Below are 18,930 nucleotides of genomic sequence, written 5' to 3'. Positions count from 1 at the left end.
TTGTTTTTAAAAACATACAGCAATATTTGGCAGTGGGGGTAGCAGGATACATTCTAGGAAAGTATGCCATTTATTTGCAGCAAGATGGCTGTTTCCTAGTAGATACCGGTGCAGGCATGGGAAGCAAAGGTAGAGAAGTGCCTTCATCCTATAGGCCGATGAAATAGCACTGGCTGGCTGGCTAGCTTGCTTATATTTGCTAACACTGAACTGAACCACAAACTTCACAAACATTTCCTGATAGGGAATTTGAGGAAGCTTGGTGTTGGTACACTCCCATATATATATGATTATATAAACAGTAAAAATAAACACAATTATTTTTAAAGTAATTAGGCCGTTATGGTGTTTAGCAAGATCAAACCTATATAAAGCAATTGATTCTCCAAAAATTGTGTAGTTAAGTATAGTCATCATTTTTTAATAGACCAGGAGTCTGAGCTATGGATATGCATTCAGGAGATCAAAACTCTACTCCAGAGCCAGAATACATATATAAGTTTGCTGATATGCTGTGTTTATCCCCATAAGTGGAGATAGAATGTCAGTGAGTTGCTGCTTGGTCAGTGCTGCTACTTCACTATGTAACACGGTCCACGCTCCTTAACACACCTATTTGAAAAGTAAGGTTAAGGATGCAATACTTCATGCATCATATCCCAGACTAATTCCACTGATAGTGAGTGAATGTTAGGTTTACAGTGACTTCTGGTCCGAGCCTAAAATGGCGAACAAGCCAACAAGAATTATAGAGCACCTTGAAAATCTGCACCAGTGCAGTGTAGATACAATTATGCAACTGCTTAAGAGTAGGATGCTTGATCTTGCAGGAATACAGTTTTGAAATTTACATGTATTATCCACTATACTATGCAGATTTCCTCATAGTACAGTTTGGTTACACCCATTTCACGTTAGTTGCTGGAATCTGATTATGTTTATAGTGCATGTCTGTCCTGTACGCATCCAGATTTATTTTTGTCTGTGACATGTTACATCCATTGAAAGATACAAAAATGTGAGGTGGAGTGAGTTGGACTGGTGTTTCTATAGGAACAGACTTTGAAAGTTGTCATGGGGAATGATGGTTTTTATAGGCCACACAGAATGCAAACATTTGGCAAGTGTAGAAAAACGTTGCCTGAAGACGACTTGATGGGCAATTTGCTAATTTGTAGAAGAACCTCTCCCCCATCAAGTGCCTACAGCTGGAATACCCATGTAAGTTTTAAATAAAGAAATGAGGGCAATTCCGGTTCCAAAAAATCCTGAGCAAAATATCTCTTCCCATTGAAAAGCCAATGAAGTGGCTGAATATACAGCTCAAATTCAGAACAAACAGACGTTTCTAGGACTCCAAGAGTATTTCATAAAGACATTGATCTACTAGCAAAGTTTCCAAAGGCATCTTGTTGCCAACTACATAACAGCACAGCTTTTTTTTCCAGCCACGATAATACAGAAAGTTAAGATACACATTCTAACACACAACAGATCCCCCAAATATCACAAAAAGGTCTTCAAAAATGTTACCAACGCAACTACTCCCACCCCAACTAAAAAAACAAAACAAAACCCAGAAAGAAATATCTTATATGCTGCAGGTTTTTCTTTTTTTAAAAAAGCTCACCTACATAGGATTTTCAACTGGAATTAAGTTATAAAAGAGTAAACATAGTTAATACATATTCAGTTGGCCTCTGCTGATAGAAATAATGCAGACGTCTCTGTCATTAGTAAAAGACATATTTAGAGTCATTTATAAAAGCACCTAGAGTGCAGTAAATAAAAACAGTGGGGTTAAGGAGCACTGTTTTTGTTGTTTCTTTACAGTTATTACTTTAGTAAATGTTCCTTTTCCCCTCAGCATTTTCCAGCTCCCCAAAGAGCCCAGTTCTCTTAGAAGTATTTTAAAGTGTATTTGCATCCCAGCCCTTCTGGAGACTTAAAGCACCTCTTCTGACTGCCAGCGGGTGGTTTTCTTACACAGCCAACTCTGGAACTACTGGGGAGCAGAGTCTATTACCTGACACAGCCTTAGAAATCTTTAACAATTAATGAACAGCATGGTTGAGCCTAAAGGAAGTTACTTCAGAAAGTCCACACCGAATTTCTCTGATGTGTAACTTAGGATAGGTTAAGGCAAGTATGTATTATACAGCCTTTAGGGCAAACAACTTGCTGTCTATTGACTTCTGTTTCAAGGTCATCATGGTATCGTTAGTGTTTATTGACTAAGAGGATACGGCTCCAGACAGAACCAAAATGGATGAGATATTGTTTCATAATTCAGAGGCAGGAGCAAAGGGAAGAGAAGAGAAGGCAGGCAGTGACCAGAAGATGGTGCCACCGCTTCTCCTTCTGAACTTTCTGTATAAGAATTTGGAAAATCCAAGATGGGAGAGAAAGGATCTTGTGCACTGCAGTCTGTACTTGTGAGAAAGTGAGGTCTCCGTGTCCCAGCATTCTTCTAGTATTATATTTTGAAACAGAAAAGTTAAGACTTCTTCCTTCTTTTGCACCCACAGGAGGCCGTGCTGGAATAAGTTCTTTGACTAGTCCTTCGACCCCAACCACAGACTTTGTTTTGTCTACTTTGACCTAAAAGAAAGAGAAAGAAATATGTATCTAATCAGCACAAAGGTTTGTATACCCATCAAACACTTTTTTGAGGGGATTATTTTTTGTTGAATTTTCAAAATAATATACATACAGGAGAGGTTTAGATGTCAATGCCCATTGGCATATATAGTTCACAACTCATCAAACACTTTTAAGGTGATGTTCATGGAAATCATGTGTATACTCTAAGAAACACCTAATCTCCTTCAGACAATGGCACCAACAATCTCAGGTTAGAGAGCAGAGAGAGAATGCCAAGTATGAGTCTGGGCCCCACCTTTCCCCTCCATACTCCTATATTAATAGGTGACTAGCCGTGATGATAATAATAATAATATATACTGGCCTTCATCCGAAGATCACAGGGAGGTTGACAGCCTCACACATCTGTCAAGTGTGAGGAGAGAAGAGCTGGGCTGTAGCAGCCCCCCTCACTATAGCATTTTTCTCCCCTCACAGGTGATCAGTGTGAGTGTTGCTTCAGGTCTACCTTCTCCCCGTCACCCTGTCAGATTAGCCCTGTTCATTGCCTGGATCAGAATGGCTATCCATTTAAATGGAGCTATGCAAAGGTAAATATGACAGCATTGGGGTTGCCAAAGGATTTGGTGTACTATAAATGAAACAACAGCATGGCACCCTGGCATTTCTCCTCTGGAAGAAGAGGAAAATGCAAATGACATAATTAAGGAAGGATGCCATGCCCTGCAGCAGGCTTCAGATGTAGAGGAGTTCTTTTGTTTGGGAAACAAATACATCAAGAGAAACATTGGATTTAATGTAAATGTCTGGATTATAGCAATGACATGAAGGGGGGAAATGACCCTAATGAGTAAATCCTAATGAGTTTTAATCAGGCCATAAGATTTGAGAATCTCACTAGTCACAGGAATTCTGCTTCATAAAGCAAACTGCATGCCTTCATGACACTGGCTCTGTATAGAAGGCAGATCATTTCATGGCTGAAAGTCCTCAGAGAATGACAGGAAAATTCTTCTGTAATGGCGAGCTGTTCTTGAGCAATTTTTCCAACACATTATGCATTTCATATTACATACTGTCATCGGCCCTCTCTCTCTTTCTCTCTCTTTAAACCAATGTTTCTATAGTGAAGTACTGAAAGAGTCTGGCTTTCTATTGTCTATTTGAGCGTCTCTCTCCTTCAAATTATTTCCTAGACTACCAAAAATATTGACGTCATGTACTTGCTTATTCTACAATTCAAATATTTGGCGGCACACATTTTTAATAATCCAACGTTGCAAAGTTTCTACGGGGGGTTCAGTTATCTTTTGCACTAGTGGTTCCATATTGTTGCTTTCGTTGACAAGTCAAGAGTATTTCAGTGCAATTAGATGAAAGCAGGTTCTATCATGGTAGAATGCCACGGAGCAATGTATTGGGCATAAGGAAGAATGCTAGTTGATCATGCATCAACACATACATAATTTTGCTTGAAATTTGGCTGATTATGACAGCTGGTTCAGAATCCTGAAAATCCCCAAGAAGGGTAGAAAACAACTCCCAAGCCCTTCAGAAATGATCTTTAAAATGCTTACTGCTTTCCTGTTATATCCCCTACAAGGAGAACTTTGTTTGCTCTGCATTTTAAAGCAAAGTGACCTAATTCACACCTCTCAGGGTAGCACATGAACAAACCTATAATTATACTTTCAATTTAGTACTTTTTTCAGTTTTGCTATATGGCCTTTGGCTCAAAAAAATTAATAAAAAAATTATACCAAAATGCATAAAATGTGCTTTAGGATAAAATATGTGTAGAACTGCATATCTTGAGCTAGAATAAAATGTATTTAAATAAATATTTCAACACAAAACATTTAATTAGTATTTTATATATTTAAATACAAATATCTGTATAAATTTGGTCTTAAGGGTTTTATTGGATTATGACAGTGGCTGACTATTGTGAGTCTAGGTGAACCTTGGGCTTACATGCTCGCTGACATGGCCATGAGGAGGAGATTGGAAGCTTTAGGACGACACAGCTCAAACTGTGGTTTGTTGAAAAAAAGTCAGCTTCATAAACCATGGTTTGATGTTGGCTTGTTTCAAAAGACATGGTTACAGTTAACCACAGTTTATTGGGCTCGGATGATGTGACAAGCTGCACTTAATAATAAAAAAGAAGTAGCAAAAGCTTATGAGTGGAAGAAAGGTTCTGCTGGTCTCTAGTCCAGCATCCTGTTCTCACATTTGCCAGCCAGATCCCTATGGGAAGCCTGCAAGCAGGACATAAGCACAACAGTTCTCTCCAACAGCTTCTGAACTCCTTGCAGTCTTACTGATGTGGGTTAGGGGAAAGGAGAGCAAGCAAATGCAAGTCTCTCCTGTTCTCTTTCCCAACATGGATAATTCTCATGCCTAATATGATAAATTTGGACAAATTTATCATGACATCCAAATGCAGCCATTGTGTCCTTTGTCGCTTTACTAGAAATATCAACAGCTCTGTTGTCTTCTGCATATAGCCAATATCTCCTACATGTCAGTGAGCAGTACTGGAGCAAAATGGCAACAAACCTGCACTGAGTTTCAGATGTTCCTCCTGTGTTTCCTTGTTCTCAACTACAAGCTTCAAAATTTATATTGACTTCTTTGCCCTACGGCTTCAGCTTTCTTCCCAGCCAGTGTTTGTAAACTCTGTAAATGCAATCAGCTACTCTCAAAGCAGAGGACATAAAGAGAATGGGATAATATCTCAGCTAGAAGGCTCCATATGTTGATGGCAAGGTATACTATATGAAGGAAGAAATGGGATTTGAATTGTTCTGAGTACCTGGGAGCCACAAACAGTGACAGGAAGAAATAACATTTTGTAAGTGTAGAACACTGTGACAAAAGTGAAAAAGCATTTCTTTGGGCACACACAGATGAGAAACTGAATTTTGAGAAAGCTGCCATGTTTCACAAATAGTCTGACAGCTGAGCATAATAATAGGATCACTATTTGTGGCGTTCACCCAGAGGTAAATTAGGGCTAATGTACTTTCATCAACAAAGAAGCTGCTGGGAGAGAAAGATCCACAGGAATAGTTGTTTGAAAGATGATGTAGATGGTAAAATTTCACGGACTCTCCATGCAAGCAGTGAATATGCTTGGCTGTTGCTGGAAATGGCATTCAGTGCATTCAGACCAATCCATGTGGTAAAAATGCAAACCTGAGATTCCCTACTCATACAACAGCATTGTAATGTAAGAAATGCATATCAAGCAGATGTACTTTTAAAGGAGTTCTTGGACATTCCCTAAAAAGTGCTACTTTTTAATCATTAATACACATCTAGCAGTTGATAGAGTAACTTGAAAGCTAGGTACTCACATATACATGGGCTGTAGCTGTAAATGAGATGTCTTCTGTGGGCCTTGATAGCCGTAAGAGTCAAATCCACCTATGAAGTCAACTGAAAAGGAGGAGATTGCATTCATTGCTGACATTCTCAGAAGTGATAGGCATTTTCCTTTTAAAAAAGCTTTCATGCATATTACATTGGCTAACCTCCCCCGCCCTTAATAGTTTATTAAAATGGAAGTGATTGATTCTGGAGAATGCAAACAAAGTACAGAATCTACAGGGTAATGACTATATAGAGAGCAAGTTTTCATCAGCGTGCCAGTCACAGATTATAACAATTTATCTATATACCATTGCTCTTCTTGTTTATGAGCAGCCCACCTGACTGGAATGTATAAATTACACATTTGTTGGAGGCTGTAAACCAATAATTTGCAGCCTCCATGTTTTAACTGGTTGTGATTATTGTGTCACATCAGGCTGCCACACTGGTTCTGTGAGCAACAGATGAAAGGAAATGGATCTATGCTCTTTGAAAAATTATCCCAGGCTTTACAAGGAACCTGTGAATTCCAGTAAGTGCTAAAGACAGCCTAGATGGGCATGGTCAGACCTTATATTTTCCAAGGGAGCAACTGCATTGTTTCTTTGTTCCAGTAGACTGCTTTGGAACCAGTGAATTTATATGCCATCTTCCTGATTTCTTCTGTCAGGTACTCAAGGAAGCCATCACTACTAACTACTTGTAAGTTTTAATGTTCTGTGGCAATGAATTTCATAGCATAAAGTGATTCTTTTTTTACTTCTAATCAGTTGCTTTGGATGGCCTGAGTACTAGAATTCTGGGAGATTCTTCAGCAGAATGGTTAGGTTACTGAATTTGTGAATTACTCACCACAACAAGATCCCCAAAAGATTTACAAGATGAATAAAATACAGCAACATAGCAATAATATAAAAGCATAAACATATGAAAAACATAGTGAGAATAAAAGCATCCCATCAAGGGCCCAGGAAAACAAGCAAACAAAAAAATGTCTGGCACTGAAACAATGACCAAGTTGGGACCCGGTGGGCCTCCCTTGGAAATTAGGGAGTTACCACTGAAAATATACATTCTCTCATCGCCACCCTCCAGACCCCCCTTGAAAGCAGCATGCAGAGAAGGGCATCCAAAGTCAATCTCTGGGTCCAGGCAGGTTCATATGGGGAAAGGGGTGTGCAGTGCTTTGCGGGGGGGGGGGGGGGGCGGCATAAAAAATGGCATGATGGTTCTTGTATATTGACAAACATTCCATGGGTGCCCACATAAAATAGATGCTATGGGCAGCAAGAAAAGTGGTGTTGGTACTCTGTATAGGTGAGTACCATCACAAAAGAAGCCTGGAGGTGGGCATCTGTTTTAGGATGTTGTAAGTCTGTAAAGACTTGAGCACAGAAGAGAGGTTCCAGAAGGATGGTTTGCAATGTATGCAAACTAGCAGTACAATGCAATCTTGTCCCCCTTATTCATGACACACTCCTATTTAGCTTTGCTGAATCTGTGGTGGTGACCAGATTGATCTAAAAGTTGCTCGTGGCTTTATTATAGTCTCCAAACCCCATGCCAATTGATGTCCTTTCTACTGGGCATTTTATTTTGGCAGAACCTAAAAGGTCACTAAAAGTGTTGTGCAGCTTCTAATGTCTGATAGTATTGGCATGGGATTGAATAAATAAACCTTATTGACTGAATGACCATAGATGTTCTAATCCTAAACTGATTCATCAAACACACTGAAAAGTTGCTTTTGATCTTTTAAGAACATCACCACCAGTTAGGGTTCTTAACTATGTTTCTTCAGGAGCAAATCTGAAAGTGCAGAGGCATAATCCCATTGATGTGAAACATCAAAAGCTTACAGTTACTTCTTTCATGGAGGCATGATTTTAAAATTTCTTACAGACCCGTCATATGCATGATTATCTGGAAGTCACACTGGTAGTTTCCAATGTGATTTACTCCTCTATTTACAAGATTGCACAATTAGTTTATCAGAAAACATGTAAATTATTCAGGCATGCTAATGCCTAAATAAGTTGCCTCTGTGTATATCTGTATTTATTCCTCCTCTGAAGATGGCAGCAGTGGTCAAAGTGCCTGTTCTGACATCACATTAGTATCTTTCGCAGATGGCAGATAAAGCAGAATGGTCTGGCAAGTGTCCACTGCAACCTTCTATTTGGGGGATAAATAATTCACATCTGTTCTTTCAAGTCCAGTAGAAAGGGATAAAATATTATTAGATTGCAATGGTAATTTATTTGTTGTAATAAATATTAATGCATCCACAGTGTCTTTAGAGAAATCATAATCCTGCCCCCTCAAAAGACTGGGAAAACAGATTCATTTCTTTACAAGCCTGCATATTTGCCACCCAGTCCCGAGACAGATGGTGACAATGGTGAAAACATGAGTGAAACTGAGTTTATTGTTGAGGAGGCTTGTTTTTGAGATGTATCCACACATGCTATAAATGACTGTGTCACAGGTCTTATTTTGGATATTTGCCAAATGGGCCTTAGTTAATGTACTTTACCACTAAAGAAAGACAAAATGAATCTTTTTGGTGTTTATCTGTACTTTGCAATGGGCAACATGTTGTTATGTTGGGAATCAGGATTTCTTTCATATCCTGATGGAGACAAGGGTAGATTTGCACAACCATCATGTAGCACTTGCGACTTATCTTGTGACAAATACTGCCTGGGTCTGATGAAAAGGCCTCGTTAGCTGAGCCTTGATGTAAGTCTCAGACAATCAACCATTATCTCATGGTTGAGACTGTTGCATTAAAAACATTGTTGCAAAAATCTACCATGCTATTTTGTTGGCCCTAAATTCAATGCTAAAATAGGGCTCTAGATCATAATCCTTCAACTGGTGCTTTTAAAGCTGGGATCACCAATGTGGTGCCTGAAAGCACAATACATCACCTGTGAAAGTTAGTGCTGCCTCCACTCACTGTGCCCTTATTTCCCAACCCCCAAAGTACGTAGTGCTAAGGGAGGTAGACTGGAAGTGAAAAGCTACTTCCCACTTCCTCTTTCAGCTCTGATTGGAATGACCAAGGTTGTAGGAGGAAGAGGTAACTGATCTGAGAGACTGTGGGGAGGCAGACAGTGGCAGGGGGATAAAGTGAGATGCTGCAGGAGTCAGGGAAGAGAGAATGGCAGGGAAAAGTGATCAGTCATGGTCTCTCTCTCTCTCTCTCTCTCTCCCACTCACACATTTACATCAGATTCATCAAAACAGATTCCCTCCTCTTGGGGTCTCCACCATGCAAACCACTTATCTTGTTGGCTGAACCATAAAAATAATGCATCTGGTGCTTTCCAAAACTGCCATGGTAAAAAAACATGGATCCAAAGCAAAAAAATCCATGCAGATCACCATAATTTTTAAGACTGATCCCCTCAGAACCATCTTTAAATCTCTGTCCATTCATGTGTCCTGTCATTTAGTGGCGGTTTTGTTGTCATCCTGTTTAAGAGCCCTGGATAATTCAGGAGGATCTGTGCCTTGGATAGATGCATTTGTGCCATAGCAACCCTGGAAAGCACTGCGATTTTTACTGTGCAGTCTACTAATTTAAGCATTTATGTGATGGTGTTAGGGTGGGGAGGTTGACTCAATGTAAAATCATGCAAAAGGAAGAGGATCTATTTTAATTCCACCGGATCAGTCTTTTTACTCAAACCCTTTTGAAAAGCAAATGATGTAGGGTGTGTGTGTGTGTGTGTGTGTGTGTGTGTGTGTGCTTTCCCTCTTTATGTCTGCCTGGGGGAGAGTGACCCAGGATTGGAAGAGAGAGACATAACCAGAGGAGATGGTGTACATGGAACCAGTGGCATGTGGTCAGTGGACTAGGGGGACTAGGCTAGTCCCCTAAATGTTCCTGGTAAATTAGAGTATTAAATTATTAAAGCTGGCCCGGGAAGCTTCTGCCTGGCCTAGAAAGGGAGGCACGATGCACACACACACACACACACACACACACAACATCACCCTTCCCAATCGCCCTCATAAGCTGATACCTTTGGCCCTAACTGTTCCCCTACAAAAAACGTTACTGCATGCCACTGCATGGCACACTCCCAATTGCTCCCACATGTCCCAAAAGGTTGGCAACTCCAATACAAATGTCTTGAAGTCACCTAATGCAATTGCCAATGCTCACTTTCAAAACCACTGCATATACTGAGCAAACCCCCAACAAATGGTTTGCATTCATGGGAACACACACACACTCTGAGGTTTGCTAAGCTGTTCCCTCCCCCTGGTAGTACCTTTCTTGGAGCAAACCAAAACTACCTTCTAATCTTTGCAATTTTTTTGAAATAGCATGCAGTGGCAGCAACTGCTCAGCAAATCCTCCACTAAAGACATGGATCAGACCTATGCAACTTCACTAAGACATACCCTAAATTGGGTTTTGCTATCTGTAGGAATGTTTCAAAAGCTTTTTTCACAAGGAATAGCAACTCCCCGGAAAAGAAGGGCTTTCATTAGCACAGGTTATAGATGTGGGGTTTTTACAGGCCTCACAAAGGGCAGCAGTGAGTCAGCTGGAAAAAAGCAGATGGGCAGACAGAAGGAAAGCAATATGGTGTAAAACAACACAATCATCCATCTCATTTTCAACCAAGTAGTCAGCATAGTAGCAAATGTTAACAGAACTGAAAGAAATCAGATGACTTGAATCATACATCACCCATTCAGTGTGGAGGCTGCTAATCACTGCTTCCTCATGACAGCACTATGTCTAGTGGAATACGACATTTATGTGTTGAGTTTAGTGTGGGAGTCCCACCAACACATACATATAGCATTTCTGTGCTTGGCTTATTGCTGCTGTAAGTCCAAGTTCAAATAAGTCCCAACTGTGCAGAGGCCACCAGGCGGGAACCATATTTATGAACCTCTGCATGGGGGAAAGTAACGTATGACTTGGCTTTAAATATCCATCTCTACAAAATAATTTGGTTGTGGTGGCAATCCCATATCCAGTAACCTGGGAGGAAACCTACTTGAATGCAATGGGACTTACTTCTGACTAGACATGATTAAAATGTTGCAGTGATGAGGGCAAGGTTGTATGATCAAGATTATCATGGGAATAGCCATATAAATGATTTTCTAGTAAAACTTTGATATGTTTAACAGACTGTGACTGAGGGCAGTTTCATTTAATTTTCCTTCAGAAACTCTGGATCAATAAAATGTAAATAAAATAACATCCGTATCATAAAGGCCCTCCCCTTCTCTGAGATTTCCCTGAGCTTTGGACTGTTTCCAAACTGGTGATATATTCAACACTTACAGCCCTGCAGAATACAGTGAGGATTGTCCTGCCCATTTCTCCCCTTCCAGATATCAAATGTGAACACACACAGCTATTAAAAAGCTCAGATCAGAGAAGAGGGACAATGGAAGACTTGTTTCACAGATGTAGATTCAATTCTTGAGTCTTCCTTCCCTAGTCATATAGTGGCCCAGAAGTCACACTTCAGACACAGTGGCACCATGGGCTGTTGTGGTCTACACTATGAGAGGGAAGGGAAGCAAGCAAAAATAGCCAAACCAACCCATCGTCCTCACCGCTGCCACAAATTTGATGTATTCTCCCTCCTCTTTACATCCACTAAGCAGACTCTGTCTATCAATACCCGGTGGAGTAATATAGCACAGGCACACAGGTGTGAAGCCTTCAGGGAACCCTCCCTAAAATAAGCTATGCTTTTACTTAGTGTCTTAGTGAGGCAACACTTAGAGGCAGTTTCAGAAAACATGCTTTTAGAATATATATATAAATAAACAGAGAAACGCATACAAAACTGTTCTACACTGTTTCTTATGGGTTCAGCTTTTGGGTCCCTTTGTGGTCTTTTCCTGGCTCCTTTCTGCTATAATGTCCCAGTTGGGTTCTCTGATCCTTCATCTTAATGTTTTGGCCCTTTCTCTCTCCTGCAATTCTTCCATTTTTTAACTTACTAGCTTTACAGTATTTTTGCTCTCAACCTTTTAGCCAACAGGAGGAGAGTCAAATCTTGATTATGTTTCTATTTCTCCTTAATTGCCAGGTTCATAGGCTGAAACTCTGACTCTCCTGTGCACATTAGTCTCTTGTGAACTTTCATTTTTTGTTTCTATTAAAACTACACAACGATACTTCTAATTAGAATTTTGTAAAAAGAAAGAAAGAAAGGGAAGTCTTAGATGTTAAGATTGAACATTTGCCAAATCAGAATCATGAAATGTCTGCAAAATTAGTGTACAAATTTTAACTGAAAAGGAGTTAATTAAAACAACCAAAAAACAAGAATCTATCAGTATATAGTAACCTTTTGACAACAGATGAAATACTGTAGTAATTTAACCATCTTCACTGAACCTGATTTCAGAACAGTTTTTCCTTTCTCCTATGAACTTTTGACTGTCCTATGTAGAAGAATGTCTAAAGCAAAAGCAACCATTTTACAATCTAAAACCAAACTAAACCTTTATTCACATACACATCTTTGGAATAGTTGCCCCCCCCCCAGCACACTTACTTGGAGTAAATTCCATTGAACCCTGGGACCTATTTCCAAATAAACATGCACAGGAATGGGCTGCACATCATGTAAACTTTCCTTTCTTGCACACTTATTCTTACTTTTGACTTAATAAATATGTTGATGTTGTTGTTGAAGTTTCACTTGACATCAAGAGAGAGAAAAAATCCCACAAATATTTAAAATAAGCTGGGCTCTACTGGGTCTCAAAAGATGAGGGAAACAAATCTTTCCAGTAGCATACATTGGCCTGTAACTCAAAAGTTACAGTAATTTCCTGACCAAAGAAATGTTACATGGGGGAAAAAATATTTACAGCAACTAATAAGCGACTGCACATTTTGGTTTGGAAAGTCTGTTGGTTGCTTTTTGCCTTAGAGCTCATCGACATAGTACCTATTTTGGTGATTACCATCAGCATGCCCAAAAACCCACAGCAAACAATGCCTTTTGGGTCTCTATTTTTCTTTGCTACAGTGGTGCAAAAGTCTACACAAATTTTCCCCAACACACAAATGCATGCAGAATCTACTGGTCTATGAACATGGAACTTTTTATAAATGCGAAATATTGTTAACAGCCTATAATAAAGACCTCCGTGAGGAAATATGATACATGCAAATATATATATATATATTCTTTTCCCTTCCTGAATGAAGTTTCAGTTGAGCTAGGATATTTCTAGGACAATTTCCACTATAATGCACCATTTTACACATGGGGCATTCTAAAACTGCCCCTGAAGGACTTTCAAACTGCCAAGATGCTTCAAATAGCCTGGAAAAATCTGCAGGTTGTTCCCAATCAGTGTCATCTAGAGGAAATGCAAGCATGGTAGGATCATTGTGTCCCTAATGGAACAAATTGTTAGCAGGAGATTGCTGTCTCAGTCAGTTTTATTGCACATAGCCAAAGGCTGCCGCAATGTACACAGAATTATTTGACAATTAGAAGAAAATATACTGAATTGGTAAAAAAAGACTTAAAACATTTATATTATTAAAACATTACGTATTCTAAACAAAGCTATAAAAGTACCCCAATGTACCAATAAAAACATTAAACAATAAAATTCATAAGCTAAAATATCACATGGTCACTAATGTTAAAAACAATATCAATTAATACAATGTGCAATTTATACTCAGAGTTTGGTGACAAAGATAGAGCATAGCCTGAGGTAGATAGATGGGATCAAATAAATTCATCTCCTTTGCAATTAATGGCTACCTTGGCTATATAATTTGCTCTAATTTTCCTAGTAGCAGTTGCAAAAAGTGCTACCTGCCAGGTCACATACTTATCTGTGTCTGCAAGGAGATATAACATCATGTCAAGGGGGTTCTGGCCAGGGGACCCTGTCATTATAGGTACCAAAAATCTTTTTCTTGCATCATTATATAATGGACAGTGCAAGATATAATGCATAAGGAGATTGCTGTAGGCTAGCTTATTACTGGACAAGTAAAGAGATAAAGATCACCTCATCTGTCTCCTGAGAAATCTCTATGTGGAACAAGAAGCTACAGTTATAACTGGATATGGAACAACTGATTGCTTCAGAATTGGGAAAGGAGTACGACAAGGCTGTATTTTGTCTCCCTGCTTATTTAACTTATATGCAGAATTCATCATGCGAAAGGCTGGGCTGGATGAATCCCTAGCCGGAATTAAGATTGCCGGAAGAAATATTAACAACCTCAGATATGCAGATGACACAACCTTGATGGCAGAAAGTGAGGAGGAATTAAAGAACCTTTTAATGAGGGTGAAAGAGGAGAGCACAAAATATGGTCTGAAGCTCAACATCAAAAAAACGAAGATCATGGCCACTGGTCCCATCACCTCCTGGCAAACAGAAGGGGAAGAAATGGAGGCAGTGAGAGATTTTACTTTCTTGGGCTCCATGATCACTGCAGATGGTGACAGCAGCCACGAAATTAAAAGACACCTGCTTCTTGGGAGAAGGGCAATAACAGGCCTAGATAGCATCTTGAGAAGTAGAGACGTAACCTTGCCAACAAAGGTCCGTATAGTTAAAGCTATGGTTTTCCCAGTAGTGATGCATGGAAGTGAGAGCTGGACCATAAAGAAGGCTGATCGCCGAAGAATTGATGCTTTTGAACTATGGTGCTGGAGGAGACTCTTGAGAGTCCCATGGACTGCAAGAAGATCAAACGCATCCATTCTTAAGGAAATTACCCCTGGGTGCTCACTGGAAGGACAGATCCTGAAGCTGAGGCTCCAGTACTTTGGCCACCTCATGAGAAGAGAAGACTCCCTGGAGAAGACCCTGATGTTGGGAAAGATGGGGGGCACAAGGAGAAGGGGGGCGACAGAGGACGAGCGTGCTCTGGTCCATGGGGTCACGAAGAGTCGGACACGACTAAACGACTAAACAACAACAACAAAAGAGATAAAGAAGGGGGTCGGAGGAAAGAGAGAGCTACAGCTGCTATAAATGGAGGAAAACTCCAGCAGGAGAAGGAGAATTCTGAGGACCAAAAGTGAGACAGAATCTAAAGCAATTTCCTTCTTGACTTGGCTGTAGACGAGTTGTTGTGTGCCACAGAGAACCCTGGGCTTTGTCCTAGGGTACACACTCAATTCCTGCAGGGCACTGGTAAGCTCTGTTGAACTTCAGTGTTGCCCATCTAAACTACAAGTGCTCTAGAAGACACCAAACATCCCCCTAACTTCTCAGATTACAGGGCAAGATAAGTTGTGAACAGTGCCAGCTGTCCTTCAGGGAGGCTGGTCTACACTATTACTGATTTCACTGAGGAACCCTAGATACACTTTCAAGAAGCCCCAGAGTCTCATGAAAAAAGCAAACAAAAATAAAGCAGCCCATCAAATAAAAGCAAAATTAAAATAAAATGTATGAAAAAGTTGGAGATATTATGGTCAAAGGGATACTTATTTTCATAATTACAATTCCTGCAATAAAATTAAGCAATCGATCAATGTTTTAGCACAAATCAAATCGCTGTAGAAATACTGGAATAGAGTTTTGTAATTGATTGGCGAACCGCATTACACAATTCAGATAAGTGTGCATTTCAAAGGATAACATAGAGAGAGAGAGAGAGAGAGTGTAAAAGAGAGGCTGGTCACTTTGAGGCATAGACCAGTTATGTAATACCTTTGTGCAATATTTTGGTAATGACCCCAAGTACGAATCTTTGTGCTGGAGGGCAAATGGATGGGCTCCTTCCCTCACCTGGCTGGTAGTGAGAAGGACAATAGCCAGTATTGTGTTTGTGAGAGCTGATAAGAAGCAGGCTGCAGGCAGAAGCCTGAGAGGGAGAGTAATGCTGGATTTCTGCTGTGATGATGGGAGAAGCAAGACCTTCTGCGGTGTTAATGCTGTGAGACCCTCCATTGTAGCCTCAGGTTATATATATGTGTAAATAAAGACATCACAGTCTTCACTGCCCCTCATTACAAGGACACTGAACCTGGTGTAAGCACCTGGAACCCCTGGAATTGCACACCACTTGGAGATTGGGGTGGCAGACAACAATATATACATGCAAACATGTAGTCTATGCAAGCATTTTATCCTGTTCTGTCTACCAAAGAATCAGCTTATATAAAGTCAACAGAACAACATCAAAGACAATAAAAATACACATACAGGTCAAACATTTAAAAATTCCCCTCAAACAGAAGACATAAAATCCCTTCAAAAACACGCCGAACAAGCATGTCTCCTAGTGCCTGTGAAGTACTAGAAGAGTCAAACTAAGGCAAATATCAGAGGTGAGTTGATTCCACAGGGTAAGAAGCACTAGAGAAAAGGCCCTGCAAGGGTCCCCCCCCAACCAAACCTCCTGAACAAAGGAGACTCTAAGAAAACATTCAAATTTTTAAAGGAATACATACTCTGGTTTGCTCCAGGGAGCCAGTAGGCCATTCTTCCTCCCATCATCGGGTATTCAGCTGTAAATTTTAGCAGGCCAAAACTCAGATGAGAGTTTGAGAGAAATAGAATTTTGCTAGGCAGTGCATTTTTAAAGAAATATTTATTAAAGACCTGGATGCTACTTTAGCTGCATTAGCCCATTAAGTTTTCAAAAGTTATTTTTGGGGGTGGATGAAGGGTATGAGAAATAAAGCATTATGTAGTGGGAGATGCATAACTTTTTGTGGCCATGGGGATGTGGGCTTATATCACCCAGAAGACTGGAATCCTAGATTTGCTGCCTAGGGCTGCTGCAATGTAATGCTACCCAAAGGTTAGCCACGGTTTAGCAGTCAGGAGCAGGTTATGGTACTGCACCCCCCAGCTCTCTTCTTTTAGACTGTATGAATTCTTTTTGCCTGCCTAAACGCTGGTTTGGCATTACACCTGACCTTTGCTGGCCATGGCTAAGGATTCTTTGAAACCCTGGTTTAGAATCCCCAATACACTCCCAGCCTTTAAATCCTGGTTTGCATTTGGTTATTGTTATGACAGTACCAGCTAGGAACAATATGAGGAATAACAGCAGAAATGACTGAGACAAATTAATCAGGTTAAAGAAATCTCCCAGTTACTACAATCCTAAAACAATTATTATGTTATTAGCTGAATCTACAATTTTTAATTTTAAAGAGTTAGCTTGTAACATTTATTTCTTTCTAAAAAGTGGTTTTTTTATAACTGCTTGTGACATTTGCCAACCATTCAAGGCTGCAGTTTATTTCTACTGAAGATTGCCCTGCCATTAAAAAATAGTCATTTTAAAAATTATTTCATGTAATAAGACTATATGACAGATGAAGAAGAAAAACATAAAACATAATAAAATTCATGGTGATCACAATCCCTCTTCGCTTATAGTGATCAGGAATTGATTTTATTAAACAGTACTCGGTTATGATGATGAGAAACCAATGCAAACGTTTCTTCCATCAAAGCACCACTATTATTTAGACATATTTGAAACACAGGCTTGGCAGCTCCCTTAGGAGATGGTGATGGATGTTCGGGGAGGGATGGACCAGGTAATAAGGGAAAAGGAAAATTAACATATAGGAAGGTAGTGACAGCACCACTTTCAGTGTGTGAATCTATTTATTAATATTTTTTCATAGCACATCTATGTCTCTCAGGGATTTCCTTAACATCAACTTCATTAGTTAGGAAGGCAGCAATCCATAACCAATTTTCTTTTCATGTTGTGCTTGTTCACGTATTAAACCAGCCCCTTTGTTAAAAACATTTGCAATTAATCCCTCAAACAAAAGAAATGCAAATCTTACAGTCTCCCTAACCAAAACCCACCAACTCAAGGCCCTGATCGCCACCTATTATACACTAAAATGAATTGAAATTCCCACTTTGAGCCTAACCTAATTTTCTACTGATAATAGGCATGGATTCCCAGAAGCACTCCATGCATCTTAATAGTAACATCCTAATTTCCTTTCTTGGTAAATGTTTTAAATAAGATTTTAGCACCAAAGGAAATTAACCTTTAAATTAATTGTAATTATAAAATGCCACCGCTGATTTTGTCTTCAGCCTAATTGCTTGCTATTATTTAAACCAGCTGCACCTCAGCTGAGCTTTAAGTTTAGGTTTCTCACAGTTGTCAACAAATCAAGGTGTCTGCTTATGTCTGTGACCAGGCTGGTCTATTTGTGGCTCTGCAAACATTAGGATGGACAGAGCAATCTTAATTCACAGGCTAGGTGGGTGCCTCTGCTGGCAGAAAGGTCTGCAGGTGTAACACCCATGCTTGCTAAGGAAGTCTCTGTTGTGCCCATGGGAAGCTCCACAGGCAAATATCTACCACTGACAGCAGTTGGCATTCAGCACTCCTGAAACAGAGCACTCTGAGCTGAGGCAGAGGGCTGAGGTAGAGGTAGCCCTGGATCCACTAGATCTCTGCTTCTCTCACAAGCATCTACTGTGTACTCAGGTTCAGGGACCATAGGGTCCAACTGCTTCCTGCTTCTCCTTGCTTTCCTGGCACTTCCAGACAGTCACCATTTTCAGGTGGCATGCAAACACATGCCAGTAAATTCAGGCTGCACAACTTGAGCTGATTGGGAGGTCTTGTGCAATGAACCCGCTTACTCAAATGATGGCTTTTTGCAATAAGGAAAGTGATATAATATACTGGGCAGTGTGGCATAAAACTTTCTTTCACGCAATGTCATCTAATCCACCCTGCAAAGATTTATGAGCATTCGTGAACACCAAAAGCGATCTAATCTACCTGCAAGCAAATCAGAATGAATGCTCGATAAATAGCTTGTCTGGAAGCGCCTTACTCCCACCCCCATTCCATGCAGATAAGACCTACCCCATAACTAGCAGCAGTGACTGGGATGCTCCTGGATGTTCCTCCATAGGTTGTTAACCTACTTGTTTTAGTCAGGTTCCTGTATTCTTGTAGAT

The 18,930-nt window shown here is 40.0% G+C and overlaps 1 protein-coding gene across 5 annotated transcripts in view; it reads right to left on the bottom strand.

Moving 5' to 3' along the window:
* The window catches only part of NKAIN2 (sodium/potassium transporting ATPase interacting 2), a gene marked incomplete at its 3' end in the record, with an annotated part of 443,436 nt that continues 424,506 nt past the window's right edge, over positions 1-18,930 (bottom strand). For 2 of the 5 annotated variants that reach the window (XM_080999765.1, XM_080999761.1), the window contains 3 exons: positions 16,425-16,481; positions 5,967-6,048; positions 1-2,601 (listed from right to left, as the gene is read on the bottom strand). In XM_080999765.1, the coding sequence (XP_080855891.1) occupies positions 2,592-2,601; positions 5,967-6,048; positions 16,425-16,481 (149 nt within the window). Of the gene's footprint in view, positions 2,602-5,962; positions 6,049-16,424; positions 16,482-18,930 lie in introns of those variants that run through there. The other 3 variants (XM_080999763.1, XM_080999762.1, XM_080999764.1) reach the window with 3 other exon arrangements.

This window comes from Podarcis pityusensis (genome assembly GCF_964106645.2).
Source record: "Podarcis pityusensis genome assembly, chromosome: 3".
NCBI lineage: Eukaryota > Metazoa > Chordata > Lepidosauria > Squamata > Lacertidae > Podarcis > Podarcis pityusensis.
This window is presented reverse-complemented; position numbering and strand designations above follow the sequence as displayed.